The sequence below is a fragment of the Myotis daubentonii genome, chromosome 15 (genome assembly GCF_963259705.1).
Source record: "Myotis daubentonii chromosome 15, mMyoDau2.1, whole genome shotgun sequence".
Taxonomy (NCBI): domain Eukaryota; kingdom Metazoa; phylum Chordata; class Mammalia; order Chiroptera; family Vespertilionidae; genus Myotis; species Myotis daubentonii.
This window is the reverse complement of record NC_081854.1, coordinates 42,502,864-42,522,239: the sequence shown is the minus strand read 5'-3', so window position 1 is coordinate 42,522,239 and position 19,376 is coordinate 42,502,864. Positions and strand designations below refer to the sequence as shown.

The window sequence follows — 19,376 nt, the reverse complement described above, 5'->3', positions numbered from 1 at the left end:
AACCATTTTAAGCCCTGGCTGGTTTGGCTCAGTGGATAGAGCATCGGCCTGTAGCCTACGGACTGAAGGGTCCCAGGTTCGATTCCGGTCAGGGGCGTGTGCCTTGGTTGCGGGCACATCCCTGGTGGGGGGAGTGCAGGAGGCAGCTGATCGATGTTTCTCATCAGTGTTTCTAACTCTCTATCTCTCTCCCTTCCTCTCTGTAAAAAATCAATACAATATATTTTTTTAAAAAAAACCATTTTAAAAAATGCTCCTACCTTTCATTTTTCCTATTGACCTATATTCTCTTATTATGATCATATGATTTTTCTTTAGCTTGTTGATGTGTGGGATTATTATAATCAGTTTATGGTTGTTGAACCATAAATCCCACTGATTATGGTATATAATTCTTTCTATACATTATTGTATTTGATTTGCTAATATCTTTAAAGGATATTTTCATCTATGTTCATGAGAGATATCTGGTGTTTTTAATTTTTCCGATGTTTTCTTTGACCCATGTGTTATTTAGTACCATGTTGTTTAATCTCAAACTATTTGGAGATTTCTCAGCTATCTTGGTGTTACTGCTTTCTAGTGTAATTTTATATGATTTCTATCCTTTTAAATTTAAGGTATTTTTTATGGCTCACAATGTAGTCTGTCTTGGTGAAGGTTGCATGTGAACTTGAGAAATTGTATTCTGCTGTTGTTGGATGAATTAGTCTATAAGTGTCAATTATATCCTGTTGATGCATCCTTTTATTTCAAACACCCTGTTTTCTCCCATAAGAATGCAAATATTTAAGTTATACCACAAATTTTCTGCTTTTTAGCTTTTCACCTTTTCTTTTTCACCATTTTCCCAAACTTCTCCTGTTTTTGTATTTCTTTTTAAAAAAAATATATTTTATTGATTTTTTACAGAGAGGAAGGGAGAGGGAGAGAGCGTTAGAAACATCGATGAGAGAGAAACATTGATCAGCTGCCTCCTGCACACCACCTACTGGGATGTGCCCACAACCAAGGTACATGCCCTTGACCAGAATCGAACCTGGGACCCTTCAGTCCGCAGGCCGATGCCGGAGTCCAACCCCAGCGGGTCCAGGGGTCCCCAAAGGTGTGGATGGAGTTGGCGAAGAAGGAAGGGCATGGAGACAGTGTTCAGTTGATCTCTTGCCAGGCTCTGCCTCCAGGCTCCGAGGCCAGTCCCTGTCCAGGATCCTCCGGCATGCTCTCTCCAGTGAAGTTCTTCTGTCTCTAGAGAACTTTCTGTGTAGGTTCTGTGCCTAGGCTCTGTCTCTCTTGGTCCTGTCTTCCAAGCCCTGTGTTCTGAGTTCTGTCTTCTGAATTCTGTCTCCTGAGTTCTGTGTTCTAAGTTCTGTGTGTTTCTGTCTTGTTACAACTGTATTTATACCAGTTGATTCAATCCTATCAATCTCTATTACAAAGGTTAGGGCGTTTCTTATCTCCATTCCAAGGAGAAAAGATTATGTAGTTTAAGCATGATTGTTCATAGTTAAAGGGATTAATTACCCGCCTGGCACTTAGTTGAGGGGTTTTATTCCCTCCCTAACTTCAGGGGAAAATCCCCACCTGGGGATTCAACCTTTCTCGGAGAGGTGACCTTGGTTAAAACACAGCACCAAGAAGGTGAGCAAACATATTAAGAACTGTATGCCATATATGCCAGGTCCCTTGAAACAGCAAGGATGGACCGGCTCCCGGCAGGCCGATGCTCTATCTACTGAGCCAAACCGATTAGGGCTGTTTTTGTATTTCTTAAAATACAAGTGGGGTATCTCAATCACTTGAGAATTTTTTCCGCCTTTTCTTTTGTGCTTTACAACAACATATGGTTTGGCTTGGCTCAGTGTTGAAAATCATATCCGCTCTTCTGTCCAGTAATTGGAGATTGATGAAGATCGCTTGATATTAGGCACAGTTGTATGTCTTGTGAGCCTGGCTGTCATAATGCCTGGACAAGGCCAAGATTTAGGTCCTCATAGGTTAAATAGCTTTACTTTGTTCCATAGATTCAAACAGTATCTCAGACTTCCAGAGATACTATTAAAAACTCCAACTAATAAAAAAGGGTGGATAATAAAGTACAGAATAATTCCTAATCCTGGGACTAATGGTTAGTTCTGTAATATTTATAAATTCTAGTCTTAAAAGAACAGTGCAGGGTTTTAAATAAACTCAGGTTTTATAAAAGTTACTCTTAATATGCCCCATTTGAGCTATTCGTGTACACTTCTCTTGCCATCCTCCAATATAACATGACTACTTTAGCTAGTCCATATAATTTTAACATTTTTGGGGGAGTTGTGGGATGGGAGAGTTTGTTGTAACTCAGTTCCCAGTGAATGTACTTCTTAAATTTTGAAATACCAAATGGGGTGGGCAAACGTAGGTTTACAGTTCTGAGCACACAAAACAGAGAGTTTATTCTTATATTATTTATTAATTATTGTATTTATTTTTATTATTTGTCTTATTATTATTTTGTATCCTTGCTTATGATTTATCTTTTAGGTAATTATGGCTTATAATTTACCTACTTTTGTCCACCCCTGTACCTTATCTGCTTTGTGTAGAAAAGGTCTTCTTGAAATTTTTAAAAAAACTCTTCATGGATTTATTTTTTACTGTATTTGATATAGGCTCAGAGGCTAACGTACCAGTATCAAAAAGGAACTGAATTATAACAATGAAGGCTACTATGTAAAATTTACCTATTCTTTATGTAGCTAGTAACTTCTTGAAATTTTTAAGTCTTTATATTTTTTCTTTTACTTTGGACAAAGAGGGATTTTATTTTTTTATAAAATTAAAAAAATTGGAATATTCATTTAAATAAGACTTTGAAGTTTGAGCTGCTTATGAACCCGAGAATTGGAATCAACTTTATCTTTGAAGGGTTTGTTTTTTTTAGTAGTCTCCTTTTAACAGCGATAATAATAGCTGACGTTTATCATCATTGTGTGTTTCTAGGGGTAACTGTCTGCATTTCCTTTTAGGCAGGAAGTTATGTTCGTGATGATGCAGTCCCCAACTTGATCCAGTTAATAACCAATAGTGTGGAGATGCATGCCTATACTGTCCAGCGCTTATACAAAGCAATTCTTGGTGATTATTCTCAAGTAAGTACTTCATTTGCCTTTTTTTTTTCTGCTTTGGGAGGAAATTACACTTTATTTTTCTTGTTTGCTCTTATTACTAACACTTAGATGTATCTCAGTTTTGACGTTTATGATGAGATGACCTATGATTTGCATTACTCTTTGTCAGGATTAAAATCTTTGACAAACAGTGACTTTGTTTTGACAGCAACCTTTGGTACAAGTAGCTGCATGGTGTATAGGTGAATATGGAGATCTTCTCATATCTGGCCAATGTGAAGAGGAAGAGCCTATTCAGGTAACCCTTATTCCTCTTGGTCAGAGATGGGGGAAAGAGTGATTTCGGTCATAAGTGGGCCGTGTTTAGTGAGGAGTTGTGGTTGATTTCTTAAAAACCCTTTAAAGAAATAATACCGGAATTATATTGGGAAACCTGTCAGTTTTTGAAGTGGAACTTATTGAGCCATTTTGAGACTTTAAAAACCACCTTGGGATCCACTCCCCACTTTGTCAGAGGGAATTATATTGTTTCTCTTACTCTCTGGTTGATTTAAACAAGAAGAAATGAGACCTATAGCCATATTTCCATTTGCTCATTAAAGGACTGGCTTTTAGGAGTAGTTGTGGCAACAGTACTTGAACTCTATGTAACTTTTTTCCCTTCCTCTACTTCTGCCTCTTGCAGCTAAATATGCCTCTCAGCCCCCAATGGGTATTTTCCACTTTTTTTTTTAAACATACCTTTCACCTGCTTCTGGTTGATGGATCAGTTTGGACAGTTATCCTGGCAAAGAACAGATTGTGTTAGAAGCTTTGGTAGTGATGGTAGGATTGTCTTTCTGGTGGCATCCTGTGACTTGATATCAAATTTAGATATTTACTTTTACATTTCATTGTACATTGTCTTTCTTTTTCTCTTCTCTTCAGGTAACAGAAGATGAAGTGTTGGATATTTTAGAAAGTGTCTTAATCTCTAATATGTCCGTCTCTGTGACTCGAGGTTATGCCCTCACTGCCATTATGAAGCTTTCTACTCGATTCACCTGTACTGTAAAGTGAGTATGGAGAAAAATAGGATGTACAGATTGTTTGGAATCTTGAAAAACATTTTATTATGGAAAATTTCAACCAAAGGCAAAAGTAGAGAGAATAATAAAATGAATTGCATATACCTATTACACCACAATGACAATCATCATTTTGTGGTTAATCCTTATTTCATCTATACTGTGCACACCCCATTGTAGATTATTTTGAGCTTGTGATGTTTTTAAAATCAGATTTGTAATGTCCATTTTCATTTTTAACTGTGACTTGATATCAAATTGAGAAGTTATTTCCCCATATAAAGGTTCTGTTTTATAATATTTTGAGATGTCTGGATAGTAAGAAAATCATAGGGTTGTGGTGTTCAAGTCTTTAAATTCTGTTTACTATTTTGTTTTGTTTTTTAGTTTTTAAAAAAAATATTTTTATTGATTTCAGAGAGGAAGGGAGAGGGAGAGAGATGATGGTGGTGTTGAGGTATATATGTATATGTTTTTTGTTTTTTAAGAGTAGCACTGTTTTTAATTAGTTTTAGCCCAGAATACAAAACAAGGTGCTAGCTGTGGCCTCAGTGTTAGCACAGCTATAAACAAAGGCTTTCCTTCCCCCTAAAAGGCAAGTTACAAAAGGGTATCAGACAGATGGGATGAGACATCTAGGCTATTTCTGAAAAACTATAACCTCTTCACCCCATCCCCACCCAAAAGGAATTCAAATTCTGGGCATTTGTTGATCCAAGAGATTGTGTGAGAGACTTTCTTTTGAGACTTTTTGGGTGTAGGGGTCACTTTTCTTGCTTTTGTTGTTGATTCTGTGGAACGCCCGGTCACTGGATAAGTAAGGAAGCCAGTGTGGTTTTTTATGAGTTCTTCTGAAGAACTTGGATTGTGACGGTTTTCACTTCAGTATATGTTGTGTATATGTTGGATGAATGAAGATGAAGGAAAGATGTTTTGTTTTTGAAAGATTATGTAAATTAAGAAAAGGTATTTCAAAATTTTAACCAGAAAACTCTGGTTTAAACATTATTCTTTCTGTTTGTCTATGAACTTTCTTTTGGGTATTTGAATTCATTTGTCATTTTATCCCAAAGCCGAATAAAGAAAGTGGTTTCCATCTATGGAAGCAGCATTGATGTGGAACTCCAGCAGAGGGCAGTAGAATATAATGCACTTTTTAAGAAATATGACCATATGAGGTAAGTAAAAGAAACTAAGCAATGCATGTGCCTCTTAGCATCCCAAACTATTTGTCATAATCTGTAAAGGAGACTCATCCCTCATGTCTTATTAACTGGACTTCACTACCCTGTTCAGTTCTAATTGCTTGACTACTTCTGTTTTGTTCATTTCCTATTCTGCCTAATCTCTAAAGAAAGAAGTTAACTGGTCTTTCATTCCTTGTCTCCCCTTTCTTTTGATACAGAAATTTAGCTTCATTTTCCATTTTATTTGGTTTAAGAAGTGAGAGCTGTATTTTTCTCTAAAGAATCTCATCTGATATTACTAAGAACATTTTGGTGTCACCGCCCCCTTCTGTCATACAGTATCTTAATTGGAACCTGTTAATATCTACTGATTTACCTTGATTTCATTCCAACTTATCTACCACTGTGAAATCTCAACTTCTTGGGATTTAGGTGGATAGTTTGTCCATTCAAGGTTTCTTGCCTGCCCTCAATCCAGCCAGGAATTTAGGTCATGTATTGATATAATCCACCTTCTATTTTAATGTATGTGTTGCATGGGGAGGGGAGATGGCTTTTCATGTTTGGCCCCAATGTAGTTACAGTGATTGTTTTGGGTAGGGAATCTAGATTAACTGCCTGGAATTTAACCACTTCAGATATTTTTTTCAGGTCTGCCCTGCTTGAGAGAATGCCTGTCATGGAAAAAGTGACCACAAATGGTCCTACGGAGATTGTGCAGACAAATGGAGAGACAGAACCAGCTCCGCTAGAGACTAAACCACCACCCTCTGGGCCACAGCCTACCAGCCAGGTAGCTTTTTACTGGCTTATCTGGGGACACTGATGATCAATAGTTCCTTGTGATCTCTTAGCTGATTCCCTTCAGTGTTCCTAGATTGACTGATGATTCTTTCATTTTTAAGTGTTGAAAGAGCTTTGCATTAGAAGTAGACTAGGCAAATGATTAATAAATTGAGATATTATTTTCTTGTTTAGGCCAATGATTTATTGGATTTGTTGGGAGGAAATGACATAACACCTGTTATTCCAACTGTACCTACAAGCAAACCAGCTTCTGCTGGTGGCGAGCTTCTTGATTTGCTGGGAGACATCAACCTTACAGGTGAGGCCTGAGTGGAATTATTTAATGCTGAGATAGGGATAAGGGTTTGGGGAAAAACTACGCTGAACATGGACTTTCTAGCACATCAATCAGTTGAAGATGGGCGAAGTTAAGCCAGAAGCAAGATTATTGAGTCCTTAACTCATTTATTATGAAGTCTTAATGTTTTGTTTTTGTTCTTACTTTCTTGTTTTCCCAGTGTTACATGAAAAAGCAAAATGATAACGTGTCAAAAAGTCTAGAGTTTTAAACATATTTTCCCATTTTTGAGTTACAGATTCTTAAGCCATCATTAGTTGTATCCTAAAGCACAGTAATATAAATCAGTGGAAATCTGTAAATAAATTTAGTGTGTGCTCTTAGAGGAATTGGTACAGTAAGTTTCTGTGGTTTCCTTAATAGGTAGTACAAAAGGTACTACCTCTTGTACCTTTGGAAGAGAAAAAAGCCAAAATCTAAGGGACCTAGGGACCCATATGTTATCTATATATTTTGGTAGCCTCTGATTTTCCATGGGAACACATTTCTGAAATTTTTTTGAAAATGGTAATTGTGGGAAAATTAGTAGTTTAGATTTATATAAACTCTTAGAACTATATGAATATTTCTTTGTATACTTCATAGACAATCTGCTTGACTGCACGTTCTGCAGTGTCATATCTGTTTTTAACTTCTTGTGCTTTGCTTAGTCATCTGTTTTTCTACCTTCCTTGCTAATTTTTAGCATGCTTGTTTTTTCTCTTAGTGTAGTTGGGTATTTTTTAAAAGGATATTTCACCCTTCCTTTATTTTTTAGTTTTTTTATTGGTATATTTTCAGTTAATTTTATAAGTAATTTGAAATCTGTTTAAATATAAAATGCATTCTCTTTATTTTGCAGAATTTTCTTACACCTCTTCTTAGAATTCTGATTTCTCTCAGTTCATGGCCATTATTCTATCATTTACCCTCAGTTGTATGATCCTTCTTGTTCTTATTGGGAAATATCAAATAAAAATGGTAATCTGGTAATCCCCTCCCACCCCCCTCCTTCATACTACCCTTCCCAGGGTGTGTGTATGTTAAATTTTTATTATGCAATATTTAACATCTATAAAATTCAGTAAATGCCTTGATCTACTTAGCTTGTAAAATAAAATATTATTATGGAAGTTGACATTCCCTTTGTACCTCCACCTCAATTCCTTCCCTCTTAGTCCCAGAGGTAACTGTTGTCTATCCTGAAGCAGTGTTTAGCTTTGGTGTTTACCATTTCTGTATATCCTTATCTAATAAAAGAGAAACATGGTAATTGGCATACGACCACTACCCTTCCCATTGGCTAATCAGGGGCCATATGCAAATTAACTGTCAGCCAAGATGGCGGCGGGCAGCCAGGAAGCTTAAACTGAACATGAGGCTTGCTTGCTTCAGTGACGGAGGACTGCAACGTTCCCCGCCTGCCTTGCCGGCCTCTCAGCCTGCAGTTTAAGAAACATAGTAACAAATAGAAGCTAAAAAAAACCCCAGAAACCAGCTTTCAGGGAGCTGGGATCTCAGAGCTGGAGTTGATACAGAGTTTCGATTGTAGAACTGAAACAAACCAGATACCTGCTTTCAGAAGCGGAAGCCTCAGAGCTGGAGCCAGGCTAAAGCTGGCCCAGAATAAAAAAAAGAAAGAAAGAAAAAAAGGAGCAGTTGGGAGCTTCAGTCACAGCCTGAAAACAGCCCTCAGCCTCTCACCCAGACTGGCCAGGCACCCCAGTGGGGACCCCCACCCTGAAGGGTGTGTGACCAGCTGCAAACAGCCATCATCCCCTCACCCAGGCTGGCCAGGCACCCCAGTGGGGACCCCCACCCTGATCTAGGACACCCTTCAGGGCAAACCAGCCAGCCCCCACCCATGCACCAGGCCTCTATTCTATATAGTAAAAGTGTAATATGCCTCCCAGCACCGGGATCAGCGGAGCCGAAAGGCCTCCCGGCACCGGGATCAGCATGACAGGGGGCAGCGCCCAAACCCCCTGATCGCCCTGTGGCTCTGTATGTGACAGGGGGCGGGGCCACACCTCCCTATCAGCCCTGCTCTGTTCCTGACAGGGGAAGGCGCCCCAACCCCCAGATCGGCCCTGCTCTGTGCGTGACAGGGGGGAGCTCCTCAACCCCCTGATGGGCCCTGCTCTGTGCATGACAGCGTACGGAGCCCCAACCCCCCTGATGGGCCCTGCTCTGTGTGTGACAGGGGGCAGTGCCTCAACTCCCCTATCGGCCCTACTCTGTGAGTGACAGGGGGGAGCTCCCCAACCCCCTGATGGGCCCTGCTCTGCGCGTGACAGGGGGGAGCTCCCCAACCCCCTGATTGGCCCTGCTCTGTGCGTGACAGGGGGTGGCGCCGCAACCTCCCCATCGACCCTGCCTTGAGTGTGACGGGGGCGGTGCCCCAACCCCCCAATCAGCCCTACCCTGAGCGTGACTGAGGGTGGCATCGCAACCTCACGATCCGCCCTGCTTTGTGCATGACAGGGAGCGGTGCCCCAACTCCCCAATCGGCCCTGCTCTGAGCCCGACCAGGGGCTGCACCTAGGGATTGGGCCTGCCCTCTGCCACCCGGGAGCAGGCCTAAACCAGCAGGTCATTATCTCCCGAGGGGTCCCAGACTGCGAGAGGGCACAGGCCGGGCTGAGGGACCCTCCCCCTCCCCCCCCGAGTGCACAAATTTTTGTGCACCGGGCCTCTAGTTTCTTTATAATAGTGTGTAATATTGTTTTGCCAATTTTTACCTTTATAGAAATGATATCCAACTGTGTGTTCTTTTGCACCTTGCTTTTTTGCTGAACATTGTATTTGTGAGAATAATCTATGAATAATTCATGTTAAATGTACAATTAACCCTTGAACGACATGGGTTTGAACTGCATTGGCCCACTTATATAGTGGATTGTTTTCAATTGACCCGTACAGTTGATCCTCATAGTTCAAACTCGAGTTATCCAAAGGTCAACTCCTTCGTTGGGAATCCTCACGTGGAGATCTGACTGTAGTTATACATAGATTTTCGACTGCGTGGAATGGCAGTGTTCCTAACTTCCACATTATTCAAGGTTCAACTGTACTTCTAATGCATTAACAGTATTACTGTTGTGTATGTGTAGTGTTTACTTTGATCAATGTACCACAATTTAATTGCCCATTATCTTGATGATGGACATTTGGTTGTATCCAGCATTTCCCTGTTAGAAACTATCTTGCTATGCACACTTTTATACAATTTTTCCTGTGTACATATGTAAGAATTTGTGAAAAAGGCCCTGGTTCTCAACGGGGAGATTTTGCCCACCAGGGCTTAGCAGATATTTTCAGTTGTCACAACTGGAGAATGTTACTGTCATTTAATGAGTAGAAGCCAGGAGTGCTGATAAACATGCTGCAATGCACAAGGCAGCCTCCCACAACAAAGAATCATCTAGCTTCAAATGTTATGAGTTTTGAGGTTGAGGAACTTTAGGTATATGCTCATGTTCAGCTCTGTTGTTGCTAAATTGTCTCTAGTTTGGTTGTGTCAGGTTAGAAGTCCCCCTTGCTACACGTTCTTGCTGGTATCTGGTATTATCACATTGAAATTTTCACCACTGAACTAGATGTGAAGTAGTATCTCAATGTGGCTTTAAATTCCATTTCCCTAATTACTAAGCATCTTTTTTCATAAGATGTCCTTTTCATTCAGATTCCTTCTTCTGGGAATAGCTAGTTCCTATCTCTTATCACTTTTAAATTGGGTTATTTTTTTCTTACTGACTTGTAGGAAGGTATTTATAGTTCTGGATACTCATCCATTTGTTGTCTTGTAGCAGCATTTTCTTTTGCATGTGGTCTATTTTTTTATAGTATTTTCTAATGAACAGACATTGCTCATTTTAAAGTGTTTGAATTTTAAGTTCTTTCCACTTATGGTTTATGCATTATTCATCTTATTTAAGGAAGCTTTCTCTTAACCTGAGGTCAAAATATTTTTCTCCTATATTTTCTTGGTGAGTTTTGTCATGCTGGGTAATATTGACTTAACATTGGACTGTTTCCTGTAGGTGCTCCAACTGCTGCTCCTGCCCCTGCCTCAGCCCCTCAGATATCCCAGCCCCCCTTCTTGTTGGATGGGCTTTCATCACAGCCTCTCTTCAATGACATCACTACAGGTACAATTACTGATGTTATTAAAGTTATTGAAGAAAGCAAAATAATAATTTTATAAGTATAGGCTGACTACAATTAGGCTAAGCTTCCTGTACTTTCCCAGGCATCCCCTCCATCACAGCATACAGTAAGAATGGCTTGAAGATAGAATTCACCTTTGAACGGTCAAACACCAACCCCAGTGTCACGGTGATAACGATACAGGCCTCTAACAGCACAGAGCTGGACATGACGGACTTTGTTTTCCAGGCTGCGGTACCAAAGGTACTACAATGTCTTCTTTGCCTTTTTCTTTTGAATAAAGATTGACTGGCTTATATTTTAAAAACTCACTTGGGCCCTAACCCGTTTGGCCCAGTAGATAGAGTGTTGGCCTGGGGACTGAAGGGTCCTAGGTTCAATTCTGGTCAAGGGCATGTACCTTGGTTGCGGGCTTGATCCCCAGTAGGGGGCATGCAGGAGTCAGCTGATTGATGTTTCTCTCTCATCGATGTTTCTAACTCTCTATCCCTCTCCCTTCCTCTCTGTAAAAATCAATAAAATATATTGTAAATAAATAAATAAACTATGCCTGTTTGCATAACAGTGATATATCTCGAATTTCAAAATGTCATGCATAGTACATAGATTCTGTGACTAATTTTTACTTTTTATTATCTCTGAAATTGAGGTACATTTTAAAATTGATACCTTGGCATAGTTTAATTGGCAGCATGTTTTTTTTTCCTCAGTGGTATATAAAATAATGGTGTGAATTATTATTGATGGCATCTTATATTAAATAAATATAAATAAGTGAATAATATTTTAGCTTACATAATTTATCTTGACAATAGAATTATGAATATCACACAAAATAATAAACCTGTGTATTGAGATTAAATCTCTACTCTTAAAATTTTTGGCTTCAGAGAAGACTGAATAGACTTCCTTCTCTCCTTCCTCTCCTTTTTCTCTTTCCTCATCCCTTCTCTCTCTCACTTCTCTCTTTTTCTCTCCTTCTCTTTCCCTCTCTCTACTCCCTCCTTAATATTTTAGAAGACTGAACTTTCAGGAAAGATATTTTTAAATTCTATGGTTTACTTGTGTTGCTCACAGCACTTCACCTTTGTTACCTGTAAACAAACAAAACACATCAGCATGCAACAGATGATGGCTTTGGTTTTCCAGGTCTTTTGCTCTATGGACTAGTTCTGCATGTGATTTTTCTGTTAGGACCTTGTGTGCCCAATGGATCGACCCATTAACAAACTGGCTCTGCCAGCCTTTCCTTCACCTCTGTCACATAAGAGTAGGCCTTGACACAGTCCAATTTTGCTTTAGAAAGCAAAAGTTCAAGTCTCCGCATCCCAGCCTGTAGTTAGTGACTGGTATGCTGGTTTGTTATTTTTAGAAAGCTTTTCTTTTCATTTCTTTTTAGCTTTTTTAGCCACAGACACCTGTTTTTAACCTGAATAGTTGATCAGTTACTGTTAAGTGAGGTTGCCAGACCAAGAATTGGTCACCTTTTGAAAACTAGTAGGATAAGGTTCTTTCTGCCAGAAAGGGAAGGAAGAATGGCTCATTGCTAGTTTTCATGATCAAAGACTTCCTGGAATTTTATAAATACCAAGAAGTGATAGTCTACCCACATACTCTGAATTATGGATTTCTGGAAAACAAGTAGAAAGTAGTAATAAGTAAATCTGTTACTTGAACCATCATCTGGGTGTCTGACTTTTTTTTTTTCCCCCCTATATTTTTATTGATTTTTTACAGAGAGGAAGGGAGAGGGATAGAGAGTTAGAAACATCGATGAGAGAGAAACATCGATCAGCTGCCACCTGCACGCTCCCTACTGGGGATGTGCCCACAACCAAGGTACATGCCCTTGACCGGGATCGAACCTGGGACCCTTGAGTCCGCAGGCCGATACTCTATCCACTGAGCCAAACCAGTTAGGGCTGGGTGTCTGACTTTTAAAAAAAATACATTTTTATTGGTTTCACAGAGGAAGGGAGAGGGAGAGACAGATAGAAACGTTAGTGATGAGAGCGAATCATTGATCGGCTGCCTCCTACACATCCCCTGTGTCAGCGGTTCTCAACCTGTGGGTTGCGACCCCTTTGGTGGTTGAACGACCCTTTCACAGGGGTTGCCTAAGACCATCCTGCATATCAGATATTTACATTACAATTCATAACAGTAGCAACATTACAGTTATGAAGTAGCAACGAAAATAATTTTATGGTTGGGTCACAACATGAGGAACTGTATTTAAAGGGCCAGAAGGTTGAGAACCACTGCCCTATGGGGATCAAGCCCAAAACCTGGGCAAGTGCCCTTGACTGGAATTGGACCCAGGACCCTTCAGTCCAAAGGCCATTTCTCTATCCATTAAGCCAAACCAGCTAGCACTGATTTTTTTATTTGTTGCCTTCTCTGACATCATTTTAAGTGTATTATTCTTTCTGAAGATGCCCTTTGTTCTCCCCAGACATTCCAGCTGCAGCTTCTGTCTCCTAGCAGCAGCGTTGTCCCAGCATTTAATACGGGGACCATCACACAAGTCATTAAAGTTCTGAACCCACAGAAGGTGAGTAGCACATTTGAAGGCAATATCTGAGAAAGGTGTAAGCATATTTCTTGAAATAAAATTCTGCTTTGTTTCTCTGGAGTTTTTTGACTCACAGTCATAAGAAATCTGTGAAAATGTGTCATCTAACCTTGTTCTTTCGAAGATAATAAACAGAGCCCAGACACATTAGATGATTTAGTGGCATCTTATAAAATGCAGCTTTAAAAAAATTCTCTATTTAGAGGTTTAAAGGTCTAGTTTTTGCAGGAGTGGGGAAGCTTAGATATTCTAACCTTTACACAAGTTGCAGTCGGGGGTAAGAGCATTTGTTGAACCAAAAATCCATATGTCATGTAATTGTTAAGGATGCATAGCAAAAGAGACATTTTAATTAAACAGCTAAATGGAAAAATAGCTTCTGAAACTAAAATTAAGCAATACTTTTATTATATCTTCAAAGAAGTAGATTGCCTCCACTTAATACTAATCAATTGACTAGTTTTCAGTTTTTAGAAATGATTCAGGGAATTCCTTCCTTTGAAAGATTTCTGATAGTGCCTCATAAATACCAGTATGATTTCATCTCTTGTAACACTTGTCTTTTCTCTGCTAGTCACTGTATTTTGAGTATCTACCTGTAGCACAATTAGAAATTCCTTTGACAATCTGATACATAGAATAAAAATTTTCTTAATGCACTAATATTTGAAATCTGCCACATAAAGTGAAAAGTACTTATAATAGAGTTCTCTTAAAACTACTGCTGTTACCTATAAGTTAACTCTTTCTGTTTTTCCTCCCTTCTTTATGCCTTGGGAATGAAACAAGTTTATGTTCACATTTACTATAGGTTTTATAGTATGTCTGAATGTAGAGCATAAGATGAGTATATGTTTGCATCGTTTTTCTAGAAACTTACATATAAGAGTTGAATCTTTTTGAAAAGCACTCAGTAAATGTTACCGTGAAAATGCTCTTGCGTGGTTCTGTCCTGTTACCGCAGTTCTAGGATCAAAGCCAGCGATGTGTTCTGGAGACTCCTGACTGCATGAGGTTGCTTCTGTGGCTGATAGCTAGAGTACTAGGTGGTTTTTGCTGCTGCTCTTTGCCTATAGTATGTAATTTTTAATTTTTTAAAAATATATTTTTATTGGTTTTGGAGAGAGAAGAAGGGGGAGAGGGAGAGAGAGAGAGAGAAGCAGACAGACATCAGTGATGAGAAATATCCATTAGCTGCCTCCTGCACATCCCCTTCTGGGGATTGAGCCTGCAATCCAGGCATGTACCCTGACCGGGAATTGAACCTGTGACCCTCCTGTTGCATGAGATGATGTTCAACCAACTGAACCACACCATCTGGGTGCCTGTGTGTCATTTTTAAGAGACAACTTTGCTTTAAAATAATTTTGTTTTCTCTAATATTAAAAGTGTATTTGTGGCCCTAACCGGTTTGGCTCAGTGGATAGAGTTGTCAGCCTATAGACTAAAGGGTCTCAGGTTCGATTCCAGTCAAGGGCATGTACCTTGGTTGCAGACACATCCCCAGTGGGGGGTGTGCAGGAAGCAGCTGATCGATGTTTCTCTCTCATCGATGTTTCTAACTATCTATCTTCCTTCCTCTCTGTAAAACAATAAAATACACATTTTTTAAAAAAGTGTATTTGTGGACTGGAAAGATTCTAGAGATTTCATTTCATTGCATAATTTGTGATTCTCTTTTCTTCTCATAGCAACAGCTACGAATGCGGATCAAGCTCACATATAATCACAAGGGCTCAGCAATGCAAGATCTAGCAGAAGTGAATAACTTTCCCCCTCAGTCCTGGCAATGAGGGTCCGGCACCATTCTCATTCTTACCCCACTCAATCAAAGGAACTCTGGGAAGGAGGTTGTGATTGCTGGCAAGTTCCCCCCAACTGTACCATGGGCACGAGGAGCTGAAGAGAACTGTTGAGGAGGATTTTCCTAAAGTAATTGCTGACCTTGAAGCATTGTTAAAGACTAATCTCCTCTCCTCCACCGTTGAGGCCGGCTGCTTCTGGAGGCTAGTTTGCACTCTTCCTCCTCTTCCCTTTTTCTGCACTTCTCTACCCCTCCCACATTAACAGCCAGAATCAACATTCCCTGGGCCCCTGAGGAAAAAGCAGCTGGTCTGGAGGAGAGGACTGGAATCCATGGCAAGAAAACACTCACACTGTCTCTGCAGCAGAGTTGCCCCTTCTTTCTACTGTGTTTCTCTGTGGACGGCAAGGTGGGGATTTATTCCTCACTAGCTGGTCACCATCATCAGGCGCTTTTTACATCTGGCATTCAGAATGGAAATGTCACCATGGACATTAGGGAGACCTGCCTTTTCTACTGGTTCCCCCAATGTTTGAAAGGCAATAGGCTCCTGGTAGCCTTTTCTGTGCTTTGCTGTATTCACACAGACACACACATGTATGTATGCTTGTTACCAAGAACTGGTCAGACTTTGAAAGGTTATGTGTAAACACTGGACAGATGCAGTTAAAAAGAGCTTTTGTTGAGATTTGGCATGAAGGATATGGTGCTCTATTTGTAATAGAAACTTCCAAGGCTCTTCCAGCTCCCCTTTCTTTCTCCCTTCTTGAGCTGTAGTGATGAATACTCTCCATGATTTTCAAAATTGATTCCCCTTAAAGTGCAAGGTGGACAACTTCTAAAAGATATTATATATAAGTAGTTATTAATGCCCCTATTCCCACCACAAATTTTAAAATTTCTCTTAAGCCTATAACTTGCCTGATGAACTATGGTAAATGGGTGGAAAGAGGAGTTTACCACTTTTAAAGATTAGACTCTCTACCAAAAGCACCTTTGCCCATAGGAAGAGTTGAGTATCAGACTCATCCTAGAGCATATTGGAGTCATCCTCCATTACTCCAAACGTCACTTTTTATTTCCTGAGCCTGGCTTGGACCTTGGCATTCCGTTTGAATTCCTTCTTCTAACTGGAACATTTGTGTTGTATCTGTAACACTGGCACTGAAATAAAGACCACACGGTTAAAGAAATCTTCCTATATTGTACTTTATGGTGTTGGAATGAAGCCTTGTAGCTTCCTTGTCCCCTATGTCAGAGGAATGGACACCATAGGGTAGGGATATCCTTTCCTGAGTCTGAGAAGTTGGTCTCTTGAGAGAGGCCAGTCTCATGAACATCTGCATCAAAGACTTGAGATCTGGAGCTTTTTAAAAACTAGGAAGAGTGCCGCATGCTTTTTAGAAAGGACCCTTGGGATTTCAAACCTTAACACTCAGTTGTGGGAATAAGGTAGGGTGATTCTCCTGTGGCCCATGTTGCATGTACTGTGTACGTTCAGGTGCACAGGTGCCATGTCTGATATACTAAAGAAGAAAGGAAAAGTCAGGCCCACCTTGCTCTTAAAATGTTGGTAATCATTACTGTATTGAGTACAGTATAATGACTACCTTGGCATCGGTCTTAATCCTGGGTACAAATGTCCATTTCCCCTCCATTTCACCAAGCCTTTACTTCAGATCTTCAGTGTCTTGTCAAATCTAGCTCTGTATCAGATGCTAGAGTATATCTTACATTTGACAAACTGGAGTTGAAATAAAGGCTCCAAAGGGGAAACTTGGAGGTTTTACTAATATATAAGAGCAAGATTTGCTAAAATTTAACTCCCCTGGGTAAATGGTTGACTGAGTCAAGAACAGGATATTATCTTGTGTGTAGTTTTCAGTAAAGTAAGTGTGGACTAGTATGTATTTTAGACAGCTGCTCTGCCCGTGCAATGAAAAATAGCCTTTAAAGGTTTCTTTGCAGACTGATTTCATTGGATGGACACTTAATGCTGTGAAACACGATAGGATTAACACAAAGTTGGTGGATTTCTTGACTAGAATTTGTCTAACATTCCTCTTTGTGGTAGAGGCTTTATTTTCTCTCTCATGTTTATCGTTAACCAGCTCAAGCTTCTTTAGTTGAATGGAATTGAATTTCAGAACTCTGCTGAAGACCATGTTCTAAGGAAGTGCTAGCTAAGGAGCTGGAAAGGGTCTGCTCTTGTAACAGCATCTCCTTGGGTGATCACAGTTTTAAGGTAGAGCGTTGTATGATCATCCATAGCTTTGTCTAGGAGGAATAAAAATCATGGCCTTAACACAAAGGGTGCTGTGTAGCATATGAAGTGATTTCAGAGAGTGAACCGAGCACCAGACTGAAGGACTAGAGGTCAGATGACTGCCTAGGATACTGATGGTTGTGAAGACTGTTTCAAATGATCGGATCTTTGAAAGCTTCAGCGTGCCTTAGTTTCTAGGATCGGAACTAGTTCTCCCTCACTTGGCCTTGCTGCTAAAAGGAGAAATCTCTTAATTGCTATGAGTACTTAAACATTTCAGTAATTTCTTTCCCTAGTATAACCATTCAAGGGGGAGCAAATTTGGATAGATTTACAACTTTAGAGCCATTGTGAGGAAAGAGTGATTTCCGTGGCTGTTTTAATAACTTCAGGGTGATAGCAGTGAGCCTACACACACTTACTTGGACAATTTCACATGCACTTTTACCTCATTTTTTCCTCTTCTAGAGTTGTTTGTGTCCTAGCCCCTCCCAACCCTCCCCCGCCTCCCCAGTAATACTAAGGGAGAATTCATCTAAGTTATCTTAAAAAACAGTAGGGAGGGTGCTCTGCCCGAGAAACTTCTCCCATAATGCTCCGGTGCTGTTATCTTGAGGTGACTTGGACAGTCATGGAATGTTTTACGCTGTGTATGGTGACCATCTATTCATTTTAAGGTCTTTCTCATTTAAAGAAACATTCCTCAGTGTAACACTTGGGAGGGGATTCTTTCCTCTTGCTAGGTTAAAGATGTCCATACCTCTTGTTTGTCCCCTTCATATAAAAAAAATAGACTTTGAAAACTGTCCAGCACTAATGGTTTGAGTATTTCTATCTATATAATATGCCTTCTATTTTTATGTTCTTCTAGAAGTTGGCAGTTAGGGGATACTGTTTTTGAGATTCAACATCATTATCTTCTGCATTGGAAAATTTCGGGGCCATGAGAACTAAAGGAAAGCGGTTGAATGTGTATATATTTTTTTCTAGTGAATGTATTTTATCCACGTTGTCCTAAACTGAGAGCTGGAGAGTAAAAAGTGGATATTCAAAAACTGGTTGGTGGAGAGGTGGTACACGTTCTCATGCGCTGGGGAGCGGGAAGGATCACCGAAGGGAAGACTGCTCAGAACGTGTTGACGTTTAAAACACTCTGACCAGCTTTGGCTCAGGAGGGTGGGGCTGCTTGTAGAACTGGAAGCGAATAACTTTTTCAAGCAATAGCAGTGAGTGGGTCCCACCTACGGGTTCTAGGACCGGGAACATTTAAACAGAAGAAAATGCTGAAGCAGCTTATACATTTGCTTCATGAACTTCCACGAGGCCGGTTATGGCTTTGGGATGGAGCATTGGAGTTTATTTGTTTTTGTTTTTGGAACCTGCTGTTGCGCTTTGTGTGTTTTGTTTTTGTTTTCTATTTGGGGGCCTCATGGGAAAGAGCTTCTGAACTCTTTCCTCTGTGAACTCCCACTGTGTCCCTGTAAAGTCCCTTTTCTTTCAAAATATTGTAAGTTACATTTTCATTAAGCCCCATCACATCTTCTTTACTGTAAAAATATTAAAGGCTGTTTCCAAGTGGGACAGCTAATGAAGTTCTAATTATTGCAGACATATTTTTGAGATGTAAAAAAAAATTTAAAATTAAATGATAAGCCTTAGAGGCGAGTGAGGAATAAAAATGGATGTAAACATTTACATGGGATGCATTAGAATTCTGCTGTGTGTATTGTCTTTTGGTTGAAACAAATTATGAACAGTGACTAATAATAAAAAGTCAATACTCAATGATTTAAAATTTGCTTTCTCGCTTCTTACAAGTTGATTAGAGAAGCCTTGGATGAATTCCTATTCCAGAACTTTGAGCTAAACTTGTTGACCTGTTGATGTTCCTTTTATACATAAATCTCACCAAGAGAGGAATTTGAACAATTAAAACAAAACAAAACATACTTCTAGTTGTAGACAGTGAAAAGTGTAATTGGAAATTTTAACTAGATGATTACATCCATGCTTATCTTCTATACAAAGGAGAATTCTCACACAAAGCAAAGAAATCATGTTAAGGTGAAATATA

The 19,376-nt window shown here is 39.7% G+C and overlaps 1 protein-coding gene across 3 annotated transcripts in view; it reads left to right on the top strand.

Moving 5' to 3' along the window:
- Positions 1-19,097, top strand: part of AP1G1 (adaptor related protein complex 1 subunit gamma 1) — an 85,734-nt gene extending 66,637 nt beyond the window's left edge. For all 3 annotated transcript variants that reach the window (XM_059667508.1, XM_059667509.1, XM_059667507.1), the window contains 10 exons: positions 3,009-3,131; positions 3,319-3,408; positions 4,038-4,165; positions 5,251-5,355; positions 6,016-6,157; positions 6,343-6,469; positions 10,531-10,638; positions 10,740-10,900; positions 13,113-13,211; positions 14,924-19,097. In XM_059667508.1, the coding sequence (XP_059523491.1) occupies positions 3,009-3,131; positions 3,319-3,408; positions 4,038-4,165; positions 5,251-5,355; positions 6,016-6,157; positions 6,343-6,469; positions 10,531-10,638; positions 10,740-10,900; positions 13,113-13,211; positions 14,924-15,025 (1,185 nt within the window). In that variant the 3' untranslated portion in view covers positions 15,026-19,097. The remainder of the gene's footprint in view (positions 1-3,008; positions 3,132-3,318; positions 3,409-4,037; positions 4,166-5,250; positions 5,356-6,015; positions 6,158-6,342; positions 6,470-10,530; positions 10,639-10,739; positions 10,901-13,112; positions 13,212-14,923) is intronic.
- The last annotated feature ends 279 nt before the right edge of the window (positions 19,098-19,376 follow it).